The sequence below is a fragment of the Sebastes fasciatus genome, chromosome 8 (assembly GCF_043250625.1).
Source record: "Sebastes fasciatus isolate fSebFas1 chromosome 8, fSebFas1.pri, whole genome shotgun sequence".
In the NCBI taxonomy this organism is placed as follows: Eukaryota; Metazoa; Chordata; class Actinopteri; order Perciformes; family Sebastidae; genus Sebastes; species Sebastes fasciatus.
In genome coordinates, this window is record NC_133802.1 from 5403788 (window position 1) to 5421086 (window position 17299).

The 17299-nt window shown below is 40.8% G+C and overlaps 2 protein-coding genes across 13 annotated transcripts in view; both read left to right on the plus strand.

The window, feature by feature from the left end:
• Positions 1–393: 393 nt before the first annotated feature.
• vwa1 (von Willebrand factor A domain containing 1) lies at positions 394–13910 on the plus strand. Its single transcript, XM_074642924.1, has 6 exons — positions 394–822; positions 6337–6894; positions 8880–9212; positions 9682–9957; positions 10283–10558; positions 12904–13910. Exons 1-6 carry the CDS (start codon positions 738–740, stop codon positions 12930–12932), a joined length of 1557 nt encoding a protein of 518 aa, XP_074499025.1. The 5' UTR covers positions 394–737; the 3' UTR covers positions 12933–13910.
• Positions 13911–16443: 2533 nt separating this feature from the next.
• Positions 16444–17299, plus strand: part of LOC141772195 (ral GTPase-activating protein subunit beta-like) — a 33978-nt gene continuing 33122 nt past the window's right edge. For all 12 annotated transcript variants that reach the window (XM_074642928.1, XM_074642932.1, XM_074642929.1 and 9 more), the window contains exon 1: positions 16444–16593. The gene's annotated coding sequence lies outside the window, so the exon portion shown is untranslated. The remainder of the gene's footprint in view (positions 16594–17299) is intronic.

Consider the following 17299-nt stretch of genomic DNA (forward strand, 5'->3'; position numbering starts at 1 on the left):
CCTATAGGCTGTGATGGAGTATTTTTACATTGTGGTATTAGGCCTATAACTTATTACTTAGGTCTACTTTACTTAGCCTATTTATTTATTTATTTATTTATTTATTTATTTATTTATTTATTTATTTATTTATTTATTTATTTATTTATTTATTTATTTATTTGTTCTGATAATCATAACTATAAATAGCCTACTATAGAAATCTAACCTGGTCCCTCTGAGACAAAGTCCATGACTATATTATTATTATTATATATATGACCCATATTGACGTGTTTTTTTTAAGAAAATAAATGAGCCTTTAAAGCAAACGAGAGTTTTATTTTGAAAGTTGTGCCCGGAAAGCTTGTATTTACTTCTCGCGTGCTTGGTATTGGTGTCCTGAGCGCGAGCGAGGCGCATTGGCGTTGACTAGGAGCGTCAGGAGTCAGGACTGAGTCGCGCTCACAGAATCGGACTGAAGTTCAGAGTGTAGTTTAACTTTAACTTCAAGCGTCTCCGGTTAGTCTACCGGGAGGTCTGCCATGCTCAGCGGAGCAGAGAGAGAGGAAGCAGAATAAAGAAGCAGAATAAAGAGCCGGACTGTGGACGGGACTCCGTTATTATGCTCCTGACTGTAACTCACTGAGGGGGAACGCGCTCCTGCGGGCTGTGGTGGATACATGGTTGACTCAAGAACACCCAGAACATTTGTGTTATAATTTTCTTTTCGTGGGAACTAACTGATAACTGTTGTGATGGAGGGCCACATGTTGTTGACATGGATGCTGCTGTGTGTGCTCCTGCGGCCGACGGCCACACAGAACCCCGCACCTGAAGGAGGTAAGATCACCTCACATGGATGGTTTTTTTTTTCATTTTTTCATTTTTTTTTTATTATTTCAAGATGACAGTATACATAGTAACAACAGAAAACATTAAAACATATACATACAGAAGAAGCATAGCGAAAACATAAACAAAGAGCTGTGCCAAACATAAAAGGACAACAGAGATGAAACAAAACCAACATAAAATGAAAAAAAAGACCACGCGAGAGAATGACAATAATTTCACTTAAAAACTTTAAAGATATTGCATACATTCATTGTTTTCATTGCTTTTCTGTTTTGTGAGGAAGAAATTGTTGACAGAAATAGATCCATTTCTTTCATAAATACAAAAAAATTAAGCTTTTGTTTTGGTAAATTTACACTTGTGAATGTGGAACTTCGCAAGAATTAAAATTAAATTAATAAGAAAGAATGCATTACTGTCTTTGTCACTGTAATCATAGCAACCAAATATAATATTTCTATAGTACAGTGCAAATCTGAGAAAATACCTTACATGGATGTGGACACCAGTGATCCAGAATCCAAATGCCATTTTTCATCATCATAATAGGGAAACTTACCAGAAATAGAGGCCAAGACTAAAGGCTATAAAAGGTATATAAAATGTAACTTAATATCTGTATTTTCAGCACCAATAAGGTGGTGATCTATAAACTACCTGTGACCAAACTCTCAGTCAATACACAACTTTGTCTCCAGTTAATGTAAAGTGAGTTTAAATGCAATAGGTGGCACATAATGTGAGATGAGGAGAAACTGATGCTGCTGCAGGAGGTGGAGGGACTGTCTGAGCTCAGGGTGGATCCGGATGGGGTTGGTATTACACCAGTGTTCTCAGAGCAGAGACATGGCTCGACTCCAGGTACTGAATTGTCAGTCGATGACATCCCACAGCCCGGGGCAGTGGTTCCCTGAACGGGGGGCACATGCAGGGACCACCCAGGCGGCCTGGGGAAGGCTTCAGGTGCTCCCCATAGGCTATAACACACACACACACACACACACACACACACACACACACACAAACACACATACACACACACACACACACACACACACAAAGGGTTGAATTCACAGTTTATTGTCTGCTGATGAAATGACATTACAGTAGTGGTTGGTTTCCAAGGCAAGGACAAAGCAGTCTCCACATCCACTGAGAAATAGTTCCATTTTAATTCTGATGTCATTCATTAAAGTAATAATCTAATGAGAAAAGCAAACTGAGAGCAAGAATAACTGATCTGCAGTTTTAGTTTTCCACAACTATGATGTAATAAATAATACGTATGATAACAACAGAGCTGGTTTAAGGTGTCCTAGGGCGAAATTTGGATTTGGAGATTAGGGTTCAACCGCCCGGAACCCCAACCCTAGCCCCGTAAACCACAACACTCATCAGACATCGCAATGATTTTAAGATGAAAATTACGATTTTTTTCCATAAATAACTGTATTTATTATAATATAAATAAACAATTGGTCCCTGATATTGTTGACTTAAAAGTGTTTAGTCAGTTTCACTTCAATTTACACTTTTATTAACAAATAAGTGCGGTCAGACGGATGACAAAGTGTGAGAAAGAGAGTTACAGGGGGTGAAAAGTGTATTTATTTATTTATTTGTTCATTTGTTACTTCAATGCGGAAAATTAGGAAGTACGCCCACCGGCATTTAATAAAAAAAATATTATTAGTGTTTTTATTTTTTTTAGGGTGACCAGGGTGGAGCCCTAGGCAACCGTCTATATGGCCTATGCCTTAAACCGGCCCTGAGAAATATGATATAATCAAATAATAATAAAATCTTTCTTTATTTTACAATGATGTAAAGTTATGACTCTCCTCAGGGACTTTAGTGGCTGATTTTGATACTAATATTGCGTCCGAAATTCCATACTAACATTCTATTTAGTACGCTAAAACAGTATGTGAGATATTTTAGTACATCTGAAACCTCAGTATGAAACCAATAGTACGCGAATTGCATACCATTTCGGGTGAAATATTACAGTATGCAACGCTGGACATTACGGCAGCATAAATATCCCACAATGCAATGCGGCAGTAACGACAACATCCGTCATGAATGTTGTCGTTACTGCCTTTGACGGACAGCTTTGTAACATAAATAATGCTTCAATTAACTTTAAGTATAAGATTTCACTTTGCTGGCCGTAATATATATATTTTAAATGAATTCAGACTTTGATTCTCACAAACGTTTTTGTCACCTAAGGTCGGCACAGGTTACTATGGTTACACGTCAATAACCGGCAAGGAGGCTCTCAGAAAGTGACGACGTAAATTACTGCTCAGTGCGTCCAAAAAGATACACACTACTGTTTATTCACACAAAAGTATGTTGAATGATATTACACCTATTGAGTATGTAGTCACTACATACTCAAAATCGCATACTATGCACTACATTGTAGTGCATAGTATGCGATTTCGGACAAAGCCTCTTCTGATTGTCATCAGTTCTGATCAGTGACAACAGTTTGATTCAAAACAAATGTTATATCATCAGCCGTTATCAAAGTGGTGCTTTTACACCCTGCAGTAAAACTCATGACCATGAAGTGTCTGAGAGGCTAAACTTGGTGGTGGCGACACCGGCGAGTCTGTCAGTGAGAGCGGATCTTTATGACCGTGTTAACATAGTAGCCTGGTGAGAGAGATGCGGTCACTTTGCTGTTGCCATTAATAGGGACCTGATGGGACTGAACCCACATTGCTTGCAGTAGTTGGACTTTTTATAAGTGCACTTGCTGTTATTACTGTCACCCTTGAATAACAAAGAGCTTGTCATCCCCACAACCTACAGCCACAGAAAAAGAAGGAACATGTATGGGTAATCATTGAGGAATTAAGAATCAATAATGGTTTTTGACTATTGTATTCTTTACTGGATGGCTGCAGCGCACCACATGCTTCAGTTTGTCTCATGTGGCCCTCCTGTTTATGCTACATTTCTGCACATCCAGCCCACAAAACCTATATTGTTCTAAAATCTAATTTTAGGAAAACTAATTGTATGAAGAACACACCGCCATGTGCATAAAATCTGAGTAAAAAAAGTTTACTTTTTTTTGCAATCAGAATGGTGGGATCTACATTTACCATTAATCACATCCCTGTAACATCACAGTGCTACTGTGAGAGGGCACATATACACTGAGAAGGTGCATCTCTTTGCAAATGAAATAGTATTGACTGAGTTAATCTTTGCATGTAAACTATTAATTACAAATCAATACAGTGCTTTTGAGAATCAATATCACAAAACCTCATATCGCGATATTTGTTATATTGATATTTTCATACTCCCCATTATTCTTCATGCTTGATTGTGCATGTGTCTGTGTAAGACTCCCATGTACTCTATGTAATGTTCCCATGTGTTCAGCAGGTTGCCTGCTCTGCTCCCGTTGTGTGTTACTAGGGCCACGTGAGGTTTCATTTTTCCACCATCACGTCACTCAGGTGCTCGTAGTTCACCAATAAATCCCATTTATCGTGCGATCGATAGCAGCAGGCTGCATTTAAACACGTCTTCTCTCTAGATAAACAGTGAAGCGGCAATCTCCAGACGTCAACATTATGGTTTTTAGATAAAGACACACCTGCACATAGGTAGAGGTAGAGGGGGGCCCTCGCCCCCAAAGTCCAAACAACAAGACAGATGTAAGGAATTCTTTAGGCTGATGGAGAGAAAGGCAGCGAGCGGGCACGTCTGCATGTGTGTATGTACACGCCTTGTTGTATTCTCAGCTTTCAGCACCTCAGAGTCTTATCAACACATCATCTCATGTGTTAAACATTCAAGTATTAAAAAAAAGAGGCATCCAAGGAAAAAAACAACTTTCCACAGGTGTCAAGGTGTGTGAGTCAATGCTGTAATTACAGTCTTATTAGATCACAGTGACCTAGAGGCAATCTGAGGTCTTCATCTGTCTCTCACATGTTTATTTTCTTTCTTTAACCCTCGCTCTGAGGTTTTAACAGTGGGCGTGTTTTCCTTGGATGACTGCACAACCTGCAACTAAATATTGCTTTTAGATTGTGTCTTTATTACCGCTGCTTCTTTGTTCCTCTCTCTGCTCTGTACATGACCATCCAACATTCCTCCTTGTCTCTCGCATGGAACTGGCAGTACACCCCCCTCATCCCCCTCAGCTTCACTCCTCTCCTTTTAATGCCTTTTATTTCCCCTTGTCCCACCTCCTCTCTCCACTCCCTCTGCCTCTACAGCTAAAGCCCAGCAGCTACTGTTCTCCCTCCCTCCCGTCCTCGACTCTTGGCATTTACTTTTAACTTTGCTTCTGTTTCGAAATATGGAAAATTGGTGGGGTGGGGTGTGTGTGTGTTGTGTGTGTGTGTGTGTGGGGGGGGGGAGGGTTCAACCTCTGGCTCAGTGCTTGAATGCCTTTTATCCATCGTTCACTGCTAAAGTTCTTACAATGCCGGCATCATTTTGTATTTCCTGTGTTTGTTTGGATTTCTTCTTATCTTCACTAGATTCTGACTCTTTGCTGCTTTCATGTTCCCAATATCCCCTATAAAAGTTATGTGACTGTTGCTCCAAGAAGCTGGACGAAGAAAGGGAGGGAGATTCCAAATGTGTGTGTGTGTGTGTGTGTTTGTGTCAGTGAAGCACGAGTGTGGAAAAAGTTGTGGGAGTAAAAAGGAATCATCATAGAGGGAGTTCATCAGCATCAAAAGGCAATGCGTACTGATTTTGACTACTTGAGTTGCATATTAATGACATAATGTATTGATTAGGGCTGTCGATTGATTAAAATGTTTAATTGTCCATGATTAATCGCGATTCATTTTTTATCTGTTCAAAATGTATCTTAAAGGAAGATTTGTCAAGTATTTAATACTCTTATCAACATGGGAGTGGGCAAATATGCTTACTTTATGCAAATGTATGTATATATTTATGATTGGAAATCATAAATATATACATGTATACATATATATATGTTAATTATAAAACCCTCACCGATACTGCATTTTGAAAAACAATATGCTCAAATCATAACATGGCAAACTCAAGCCCAACAGGCAACCACAGCTGTCAGTGTGTCGGTGTGATTATCATAAAGTGGGCATGTCTGTAAAGGGGAGACTCATGGGTACCCATAGAACCCATTTTCATTCACATATCTTGAGGTCAGAGGTCAAGGGACCCCTTTGAAAATGGCCATGCCAGTTTTTCCTTGCCAAAGTTTTGTGTAAGTTGGAGCATTATTTAGCCTCCTTCGGGACAAGACTAGTATGACGTGGTTGGTACCAATGGATTCCTTAGGTTTTTCTAGTTTCATATGATGCCAATATCTTCACTCTAGCTTTTAAACCGAGCCCACTACAACCTTAAAATAGCAAGTTGATGCGTCAAAAAAAGAGTGCCGTTAAAAACAATTTGCATTAACACATTATTATCGCGTTAACTTTGACAGCCCTAGTATTGATCTTTATTTTTCCTCCACAGTGCTGAACTGCTGCGAGGGCGACGTCCTCTTCTTACTGGATTCCTCAGGGAGCGTGTCGTCCTACGAGCACTCCCGCATGCTCACCTTCCTGTCTGAGCTCCTCCTCCCCTTCTCGCTGGGAGAGGACCAGGTGAGGGTGGGACTTCTGCAGGTGGGCACCCGACCACGCCTCGAGTTTGGCTTTGAAACCCACAGCACCCAGAGTGGCCTCCAGGGGGCTTTCAGGAACATCAAACCTCTCAGGGGGGACACCAACACAGTGGAGGCGCTGAAAATGGCAACAGAGCGGGTGCTGAGACCCGGAGCGGCGGACGGGGCCCGGGCGGAGCTCCCGAGGGTGCTGGTGTGGTTGACGGACGGGGTGAAACCGGGCGATGTGGTTGGACCAATGGCCGAGCTGCGGGAGCAGGGTGTGGCTGTGCTGGTGGTCTCCACTGGCCATGGCAACTATCAGGTGTTGAGGCAAGTGGTGAGTCCGCCTGTGGAGGACCACCTGTACTTTGTGGACATCGATGATATGAGCATCATCACAGAGGACCTGCGGGACGCCATCATTGGTGAGTATGGCACGGTTAGCTGCTGATATTTAAGGTTGAGGTATCAGATTAAATAATAATCAAATAAATTGTAAATTAATATTTCAGAATTTTAAAATGGAATCACAAAATTCATTTTTATATTTCACCTTTTGTGATTCCATTTACTAATGTGTCTGCCAATCAGAGCCCCTGTCACTGCTTTGTGGGTTGGGCACTGGTTTAATTAGCAGGTGTGTCATTGCTTACATGCCTTCAAATGAAAAAGACACATCTTTGAATCAAAGCAATAACGAAATCGAAACTACGGTAAAGCAGGAGACAAATTAATTGTGAGATGAAATATGATTTTAGGACACATTAGTAAAATGGCGATTGAAAAAGCAATACTTAATTAAAAAACGTAATTAATTAATTTTAATTTGATTTTAATTATTAAATGTAATTCATCAATTCAGAATTGTTTCCTTAAATTCACCAATTTATTAAAGCTGCACTAGGCAATATTTTTCAATAATATGATGGACCAGTTGACTGTGTCCGAAATAATTCCCTATTTACCATATAGTACACTAGGCTATATTTACTGTCCGTCATTTTATTTGACTGTCTGAAGCATAGACTGCATATAAGAAGTGGACGTCTGCTGTTTTGAAGCCTCGAGTTCGGCATTTTAGCCGTCGTCATCTTGGTTTTTGGTCGTCGCCATCTTGTTTTTTTGCAACCAGAAGTGACACGAGAGGGTGCCGAACGCTGAATAAGACGTTTTTAGGAGACAAAATGAGGAAATGTTACAATTAACTTTCATGAAGTGAAAACACACGGACAACTCCTAGACCGGACTTCACCGTGGTAACGACCTGTCAATCACAAGGTAGCCACGCCCTTAAGCATACCCTATCGTCTAATTTGACTTTAAATGGAACCATAATTTACTAAATGAACATCATGCTGTATTGAAAAAGACTTGAAACTAGCAATTGAGACCATAAACGCATGTTTACAATGTTTACTGAGGTAATAAATCAAGTGAGAAGTCATTTTCTTCTATACAATCAGACTTCTTTTTGCAACCAGAAGAGTCTCCCCCTTGCTGGCTATTAGAAAGAATGCAAGTTTAAGGCACTTCAGCATTGACTTCACATTTCAGACCCCGAGGTTGCCCACTGGTCTTTGAAGTGTATGCTGTAACATTACATAGTGTCCTAAAAAATTCCCACAATGCAACAAAAAAGTAGTGTCCACGGCTCTACTTTCTAATTGCTAACAATTCCACAATGCAATGCTCTGCATTTATAATCCACCACTCATTCACAGATGTATCACATGTCTCCGTACTCCTCCCTAATTCCACACATGCTCCTGAAGACAGTGAGACTAAATGGGAAGCCAGGACACTGAGAGTGCCTGTGTGCATGTGTATAGTTACTGTAATAAGATAGGACGATCTATTAATGGATTAATGATTCAGTTTCTCTTGCTGAATCCTCCAACACCATGCCAGATATGATACATGTATATATATATTTATATTTATAATTATATATAGAAGGCCGAGGGGGTACCCCACCTCTTTGGCCAGATTAGGTTACTGACATAACACTCACATGAGACACCTCAGCAATCATACCGTATATACTGCAGCTGTAAGACATGATGTATAGTATAAATAAGGCTTGTGTACAACAAGGAGAAATGCAACAGTCCTTGCTTAGTGATACGATCGCAGGTATCAGTGCCTCTGTGGCATTTGTTATTTTGTTGCAGGGCCTCACTGGGTCGGCTATTTCAAGTTGTCTTATTTCAAAGGCTATGAATGCATCCAGAAACCCAAGTCTGGCTGTCTTCGTGGGTGGCTGTCTGAAGCCGAGGCATTTTTAGCGCTGACTTGCTCTTTTTCCTGTCACCATCCTTTCCTCTGTGCAGAATTACAACTTCTTTAATTATAATCCTGACAGACCCGAGTGCACACAGTCACTTCATTCATCTTTTTCCTACCTCGACAGAGATTATCCGAGCCGAGCGAATCACCGTCCGCGACGTCTCCACCAACTCGGCCACGCTCCAGTGGCGACCCGTTCTGTCAGGTTTGACGGGCCATTACGAGATTCGCTTCAGTTCGTTTCCGAAGACAGAAACAGGAGGCGGTGGAGGAGGTGGAACTGGGACCAGTCCGAGCACTGGTGGCAGTCATTACCAGAGACTAACCCAGTCTGCAGATTCCAGCACTGCCAGGTTAACGGGCCTGAAGTCTGACACCACCTATACCGCCACACTGACCCCGGAGTCCAATGAACAAGCCTTTAACGCACTCTCCGTCACCTTCACTACAAAGCCAGGTTGGGTTTCATCATATTTACTCATTGTGTCATCATAACCCATAACTGTGCACATATCTTTGCTACCTGCTCTCAATCCTTTCATTCATTTTTTTCAAAAAGGCAAAAGTTCTCTGGCTCCAACTTGTCAAATTTGCTGCTTTTATCTGTTGTATTTGTATTTGTAAATTTAATATCTTTATATTTTACAAGTCCAAATTTTTCCCCAAAATGTTGTACTAATTATAGTAAAGTCGGAAAAGTTCAATTTAAATTTAAAAGTAAATATATATTTATTACTCACCTATTATTGGTAACTTTAATTTTCATATATGGTGAATTGTATGCTTGTCTATAGACACATTTTCATATGTTCAGTTGACCTGATGTCCACTGACTTAAGGACTTGTAATACTAGTAATTAAAGGTCTTATTGATAACATTTTTATGAAGACAAATATTTAAAACTGACTCAGTGTTTTTTCACCAGAGGTGCTGAGCCCATCTGTGGTAACGGTCTCCGAGTCGGGGCAATCCAGCATCCGGGTGAGTTGGGGTCCTTCTCAGCCGGAGACGGTCACAAGTTACTACGTCGAGTACTCCGCCCTGCCCAGGGGCAAGCTCCACGCTGTCACTGTGGGCAAGACGCAAAACTCCACGCTCCTCAGGGACCTCCAACCAGATACCACTTACTTGGTCACCGTTAGTGCCCGGCACGCCTCGGGCACGGAGAAGGCCATGTCGGTCAAAGTGTGTACTCAGGAAGGTGAGCAAGAAAATGCAGCTGAACTTGGTGATCAAGGATCCATTTACTGCACACTTGTCCTAATCCTACGCAGCCTAGTTCTTTCTTGGTCTTAAATTTCAGATAATTACTAGCTAATAACTAGTTCCATTCAGGTTTGACTACTCCAAGAAAAGTTCTGAGCACCTAGAGGAGGGTTAGGGTCTACATTTTCTACTATATGAGTTTTATTAAAGCATTTCTGTTTTTCTTTAGCCTCTACTTTTTTACTCTTCTTCATTCATATCCTCTTATCTAAAATTCTCTGTCTCACTCTGACTAACATCTTTGTGGTCTTCTCCTCCAGTGACTCCAGCCCTGGCAGACCTCCAGCTGACCACAGTGGGTAGTGACTCAGTGCAGGTTGACTGGAAGAGCAGCGTAGGAGGTCTGAGGGGCTACTGGCTCACCTGGGATGGACAGGAAAGCTCTGACCCTGTCCAGCACTCCTCCCTCTACTTGCCTCCCGACTCTCTGTCAACGCGCCTCACACACCTCCCCCCAGCGACTAGAGTGTGTGTGTCGCCCATTTACCGGACGGCGCGAGGAGAGGGACTGTGTTGCACGGCACAGTTCCATTCAAGTGAGTGGTGACAGGGTACTCACGCCATGAAGGGAATCTTTAGAGTTAGTTGGGTCGATATTTATAGGAATAGTTTGACATTGTGGGAAATATACTTATGCGCTTTCTTTCAGAGAGTTTAGCGTTTACTACACAGCTAGAGCCAGAATGCAATTAGCCTAACTTAGCATAAAAATTGGAAGGAGGAAAAACAGCTAGCCTCTCTCCAACGTTCAAAAATCCACCTCCCGGGAGCTCTAAAACACACTAATTAACATTATAAGGTATCTTGTTTTTTTAAATTCATATACAAAAAGTAATGTAAAAAACAATGTTGTGGTTTTTAGGGGGAGGTACATGGTGTAACTATCTCCTGACGAACAACATCAAACAACAGGTGACTTCCTGGAGTCATACAGTGCAAACGCTGCTGAGACGTGCTGGGAGGATGGATAACATGTTGTTCGTCATGAAATAGTTACACCACGTAACTCCTCCTTCTAAAACCACATTTGTTGTTTTTGCATCTCTGTTTTAGTACGTGGATTTTTGCAACTTTGGAGGGAACAGACTAGCTGTTTCCACTCTTAAAGCGAAAAAGTTTGACATTTTGGAGAATATGCTTGCCGGTATTGATGAGAAGATTGATACCACTATAGCAGAGACTACAGGAAGTTACTGGCATTGAGGAAGAAAATGTCCGGCACGTAACCCCCATTAAACTAGGATTTGTTGTTTTTACACTTACCTTTGTACGGGTTAAACAAACAAGATAAGTGTTAATTAGTGAGCTTTAGAGGTGCCGGTAGGAGGATTTTGTGACCTTTGGACAGAACCAGTTTAGCTGTTTACCTCTGTTTCCAGTATTTGTAACCTACTTGTGATGGAATTTTCCATCAATTCCTCTCTTATTGGTAGAAAGGTCAGAGTGTTTGTCAGAGTGTCCCTCTGTTGACATTCTTGGGTTGGAGTCCTGTCTAGAGGAGCCACCGTTATCTGTACAGCTGTGCCTGTAGTGGAGACCGTAGAGCCAGTCGCTAGGGCAACCAGGGTCAGAGATGCCAGAGGAACGGAGTAAGTCAAAACATGATAAGGGGTAAGACACTGAGCACCGGGGAGGAAGGGCAGAGTTGTGAGGCCTTCATGCAGAGAGCATCTATTGTGGAGACCTGACAATTCTCCTTGATCAAGCTTCAATAAACCTTCTTTTGTAAGACATCATCAGCTCCGGACCTCTTCCTTCCAAAGATAACTTGTGTATCAATTATTCCATCACACTACTAACTTAAGTTAGCTGCTGGTAGTAGCTTCATATTTACCATACAGACATTAAGAGTGGTATCCGTCTTCACATCAAACTCTTGGCAAGAAAGCGAAGAAGTGTATTTACATACATGTCAAACCTTTTCTTTAATGAACAGACATGAGAGTAGTATTGGTACAGTATCTAACCATGCAGTTTTGGTTTTGAGGTATCTGTCTTTGAGATTTCTGCCTGTACCCCAATACAATGGAGGTAAATGGAGTTGTGTTTGTGGTGCTTAAAAAATATTCAGCTACAACTTTTATTTTCAGATTCACCTGGATACGGTGGATAATCCCCACACCTCACCGTCAAACAGTTTTTATTGTAGCTGCTTTCTACAGGGCCAGCTCTAGCCCTTTTGGTGCCCTAGGCGAAATTTGGATTTGGAGCCTCCCCCCTGTAGGGTTAGGGTTAAGGTTCAACCTCCCAGAACCCTCACCCTAGCCCAGTAAACCGCAACACACATAATCATCATAATGGACATCACAATGGTTTTAAGACAAAAATTAAGATTTTTATTTTCATTAATAACTGTATGTATTATTATATAAATAAACAATTGGTCCCTGATATTGTTGGTTTAGAGGGCGACTAGTGCCCCCCAGAATTGTGGCACCCTAGGGGACTGCCTATATGGCCTATGCCTTAAACCGCCCCTAGTTTTCTACCAGAGTAATCCCTAAGATTACATTTTTAAAATGTAATTCTCCATTGCTGTGAGCTCCACAGATGAAATTACATTCACCTCTATTTTATTGGGGTGGACGTAGAAATCACAGAGACAGTTGTTTCAAAACCTACTCATATAAAACCTGTCTTCATGTCTAGATACCACTAGAAGTAAGTCAGAAATATGTGTTTTTGTAGTATGAGTGAACAGACCCTTTAAACTGAGACATATTTTTGTTGGACTGAATGAATTGCTCCAGATTAATTCCATTTGATTAATGTAATGGTAATGTTCATAGATTTATTACATAACACTTTGACTTTAGCCCAGATGTTTAAAGGTATGAATGTCAAACGTCTCAACTTCTGTGTCCCCCCCTCTGCCCTTTAGATGCATTATCATACGGCCACCAATCATAGCACCCCTGAGCTGCAAGTGCACCTTACCAAACATGGAGGGACGGCGGCGAGAAGAATGCTGACTTTCATCCATAACTCTTTTCCGAGTCGCTCCCCTTTGTGGATATCATCCAGGAGAGATGTGTGGTTTGGCTCACTGAGCACTCATGTTGAAGCCATAGACACTTAAGAGTGGTCTGGGACAATATGGCCACATGTTGACTGCTACAATCTGCAACACAGAGGAATGTTTGCTTTTCCATTTCTTTTGTCTCATCTGGTTTACACCTGTAGGAAATGCATAATGTTTCAGTTTAGACATGCATTAGAAAAATATATTTCTTTGGTCTGTTTTGCAGATACAGAGCAGGGCATGCTGGGAATGTTGGTGTGGCTTGTTTTGGAAAAAGGCTTTGCACCATATGTGGGCCTCATGCCCAAATCGGCATATTTTTCAAATCCTGCTAACACACAGAAACCATCTGATTTACATTTATAATGAATACTTATGAGATGCACTTAAATGACTTCTCTTTCAGCACATGTTTGACTCTTGTGTATGCACACTGGAGCGCAACAAGGGAACGTTAACATGAAGTCCCTAATATCTTCAGGATTGCTTCGAACTTTCAAGAATTTACAGTCCACATGCCCTGACACTGACACTACGGAGATGCTGCATATGATACAAATGTGTGTAACTGAGAGTAATTATGGTCTGTGGACATAGATCCATCATTCATATTTATTAATCAAGAATCATGTAAGTATGATAATTAATAGCGTACAGTATTTACAGACCTGCCGTTTACATATTAAGATTGTTACCTTTTTTAAGTGAGTCTCTGCTGCCCCCTACTGAAAGCATCCTTACAGGCTTACAGCTCATCTTTGACTGTTCTCCTCTCAGAGTAAGTGTATTGTTTTATGTTTGTTGACCACTATTGAAATTTAACATGAGCTTGCAATAAAGTCCTTTAATAATTTTGTTTATACTAATTGTAGTTTTTTATTATGGTACAATCTAGCATCGTGGACTGAGATTAGGGTTAAATATTCTGATGAATAGCCTTTAAGAGACCCACCATAGGGGCAGATAGCAGGTCAGCAATAGATGTCACATAGAAGTGCTGCAGATGCAGCTCAGCACTGTGTGTCAAGATGTTCTGTGTCAAAAATGGTCTCACAACATGAAATGGCTACAATGGAGACTAACATCATCACACATGAATACAATTCATTAGATCCAGACAGTCTTAGCTTTCTAGTCATACCCAATTTATGTAATTCCAAGACTGTTTAGGGACACAACACATCATTTTTAGAATAGGCGAAAATAACTTAATAGATAAATTTATACTGCATGCAAAAAACTGCATGGTTTTTGCCCCAAACTGCATGTGATTATCATAAAGTGGGCACGTCTTTAAAGGGGAGACTCGTGGGTACCCATAGAATTCATTTTCATTTACACATATCTTAAGGTCAGAGGTCAAAAGAACCCTTTGAAAATGGCCATGCCAGTTTTTTCCTCACCAAAATGATAGCCTAACTTCAGAGCGTCATTTAGCTTCCTTCCTAATAAGCAAGCATGACATGGTTGGCACTAATGGATTCCTTAGGTTTTTATAGTTTCGCATGATAGGCCAGTACCAGTACCTTCACTCATGTAGCTTTACTTAGCTCTAAAGCTGAGCCTGCTACAGCCTCTGAAAGACAGAAAAGTCGGTCGGATTTTTACTGCATTTAGAAGTCATGAGGAGAAGAGCACTACTCCTCCAGTGAAAACAGTTGTTCAATGTCTTTGTGGCTCTGCAGGAGCTTTGAAATGATCATTTAGCAGGCAGGGTGGGTCTAATCAAAGACTTTGGGAAGTGTAGGATCCAGCATTTTGGGAGTTTAACCCATTCTACGGACTAAAATGCAGGATATCTTGGCCTCTGCTGCCTTTCTCTCTCACTAGTCTCTTGGAAGTCCCTCAAATTTTTGCAAATGCAATACTAAATCAATACCCCCTTAAATCACTTTATGATAAAACTGTACCTTATAGGAACTACTTTCAATGTTGTGTTTGCATTTATAATTTCTTCCAAATCTTGGGAAACACAACAGTTTGACTCACTCACTTTCAAGTTTTGTTTAGTTTGGTAAAGTTATGAATAAGTTATGGAATACAATCTGTATGATGTGGTGGGACGGCACATATTGCGAACTACAGTAATCAAGTCTTATTTCAGATTTTTAGGTCACATAAACAAACAGACTGACATGGCCCGAGTACACAGACTGTTTGACTACTCTGTGACAGAATAGAGAACCTTTCTGTATCACAGCTTCCGCTTGCAGGTGAATGAAAGCACCTGCAAGCAGAAGCCTTGATTCAGAAAGGTTCTCTATTCTGTCACAGAGTAGTCAAAAGCTTTCTGTATCAAGGCTTCCGCTTGCAGGTGAATGAAAGCATCTTCAACTGGTCAGCTGATGTGTGTGAGTTATCATTTTGATAAACATTGGTGGTTAATTTGTCAGCCTTTTCTGAATTAAATAGAGAATTTAATTTCAAGAATTGTAACCCATAGGTGTGAATACCGGATCAAATACAAGTATCATGAATGTTTGCTGTATCCCGTTGCCTTAGGAAAGACCATTTTAGCCAGACAAGCCTTTCAACAAAAAGGTCTGGGCAATATGGATACAATCTTCTGTATGTGCAGGGTGGCTGTAACTCAAGTGGCATTGTGTGTCAGCCATTAAGTTGTGGGGTTGGTGGCTTTATATCCTTATATCATACAGGTGGCCATTTAATACCAGTTTAGGAGTTTACTCCCAACTCCTAATTAATTCCAAACCAGATCAGGGTACCCTATTCTACGGCTACTGTATATGGGACGGTAAGACAAAAGTACACACAACTTAAAAATAAATAAATAAATAAAAAACCTTTGTTTCATCTTAGTTTTAGTCTTTTGTAGAGGACCTAGGGCCAAACCTTTCCGAAATTATTCTACATAATCTATCATGTCTCAACTAACCTAACCTAATCTAACTTCTTTTTGATTTGTATTGCTTTATTTATATTTAGATTATATATATAGTTTTATTTAATTTAGAAAATCTTGTGATGAGATGAAAACATATGATTAATCCAGAGCATATTTTTTTCTTTGAATTGTAAAACTAAACCATAGCTATTATGAAGACAAATAGCCTACTGTTTTGTACTGTTCATCAAGGCCTATTGATCAGCTGACTCTTCCTACACATCACTCTTTTAATTACTTAGCTATAGTTTCTCCTCTGTTATTTATTAGTATGATTTTGTGTGCCCCCTTTGTAAAGCGTCCTTGGGTTTCTGAAAGGCGCTATATAAGTCCAATTTATTATTATTATTATTATTATTAATATCTGACCGGGAGCACCTGAATGGGCACCAAGAAGGATTTCTTTGAGGACAGTAATTCCCGAGGAGCCCCTGAAGGCAGCACCATGACGCAGTAGCGGTATCAGTCCGGTAGGAGGCGACAGTCTCCGCATCCTGTCTCCCGTTAGCTCATCAAGCTGCAACAGTCAAGCCTTGACATTGCGAAGATGGACGCTGTTATGATCTAGACCCACCGGGATACATAGAAAGCACAACACTGCGAGTTTCAGAGCTCTGTTATGACAACATTTCCAGCTCGTCTAGGTAAATAGAAACCTCCTTGGTTACTCAGATAGCGAGCTAACGGTAGCGTCTTTACAAAGTTATGTAGCTAGCTAGCAACATGACAGCTAATGTCAACGGACGGGGCTAGCGCAGCGAGCAGTAGCTAAGCTAAGCTAAGCTAAGCTAGCTAGCAACGTCGCTCCAACTACACCGTAGTTTGAGACAACTAACTGATAGAACCGCCGGGTTTCACTTAACGACAGTCTCTCGTCTGTATCCATGGAGACAGCCGTGTAACACAGCAGCCAGCCAGCAGCTAACTTCAGCTAAAGCTACCAGCAGGATGAGGAAGATGAGTTGATGTCAATGCTAGCTAACGTTAGCATGCTAATCATGTTCAGGACCGTTTCCTGGTTGAGATTCCTTCCTCGGCTGGTTACCGACCCGAGGTTTACAAGGACTTTGTTTAAGCTTACAGGGCATAAAAGGCAGCTAACGGTAGTATGTAATGTATGCTATGTAATGCCAGCCTTGGTACTTTTTGTGATCTCTGGAAGGAAGGTTAGCAACAACATCTAAACCCTGATCTGTTTGATGGGTCCCGTTTACTGTCAAACTAACGTGACAGCTCCACCTATGATCATGACTTCAGACTCTTTCCACTGATTTATCATATGATCTTTATTCCTTTATGCATGCAGTGCACCAACATGGCACTGGTTTTAATACAATTGAATCGTATTTT

What these genes read in the sequence shown, in the direction of transcription:
- vwa1 (XM_074642924.1), top strand. Translation starts at nt 738, where the DNA reads ATGGAGGGCCACATGTTGTTGACATGGATGCTGCTGTGTGTGCTCCTG. An exon ending in CCTGCGGGACGCCATCATTG is followed by an intron (nt 6,895 to 8,879) that starts GTGAGTATGGCA and finishes CTACCTCGACAG; the next exon opens with AGATTATCCGAGCCGAGCGA. An exon ending in CAAAGTGTGTACTCAGGAAG is followed by an intron (nt 9,958 to 10,282) that starts GTGAGCAAGAAA and finishes CTTCTCCTCCAG; the next exon opens with TGACTCCAGCCCTGGCAGAC.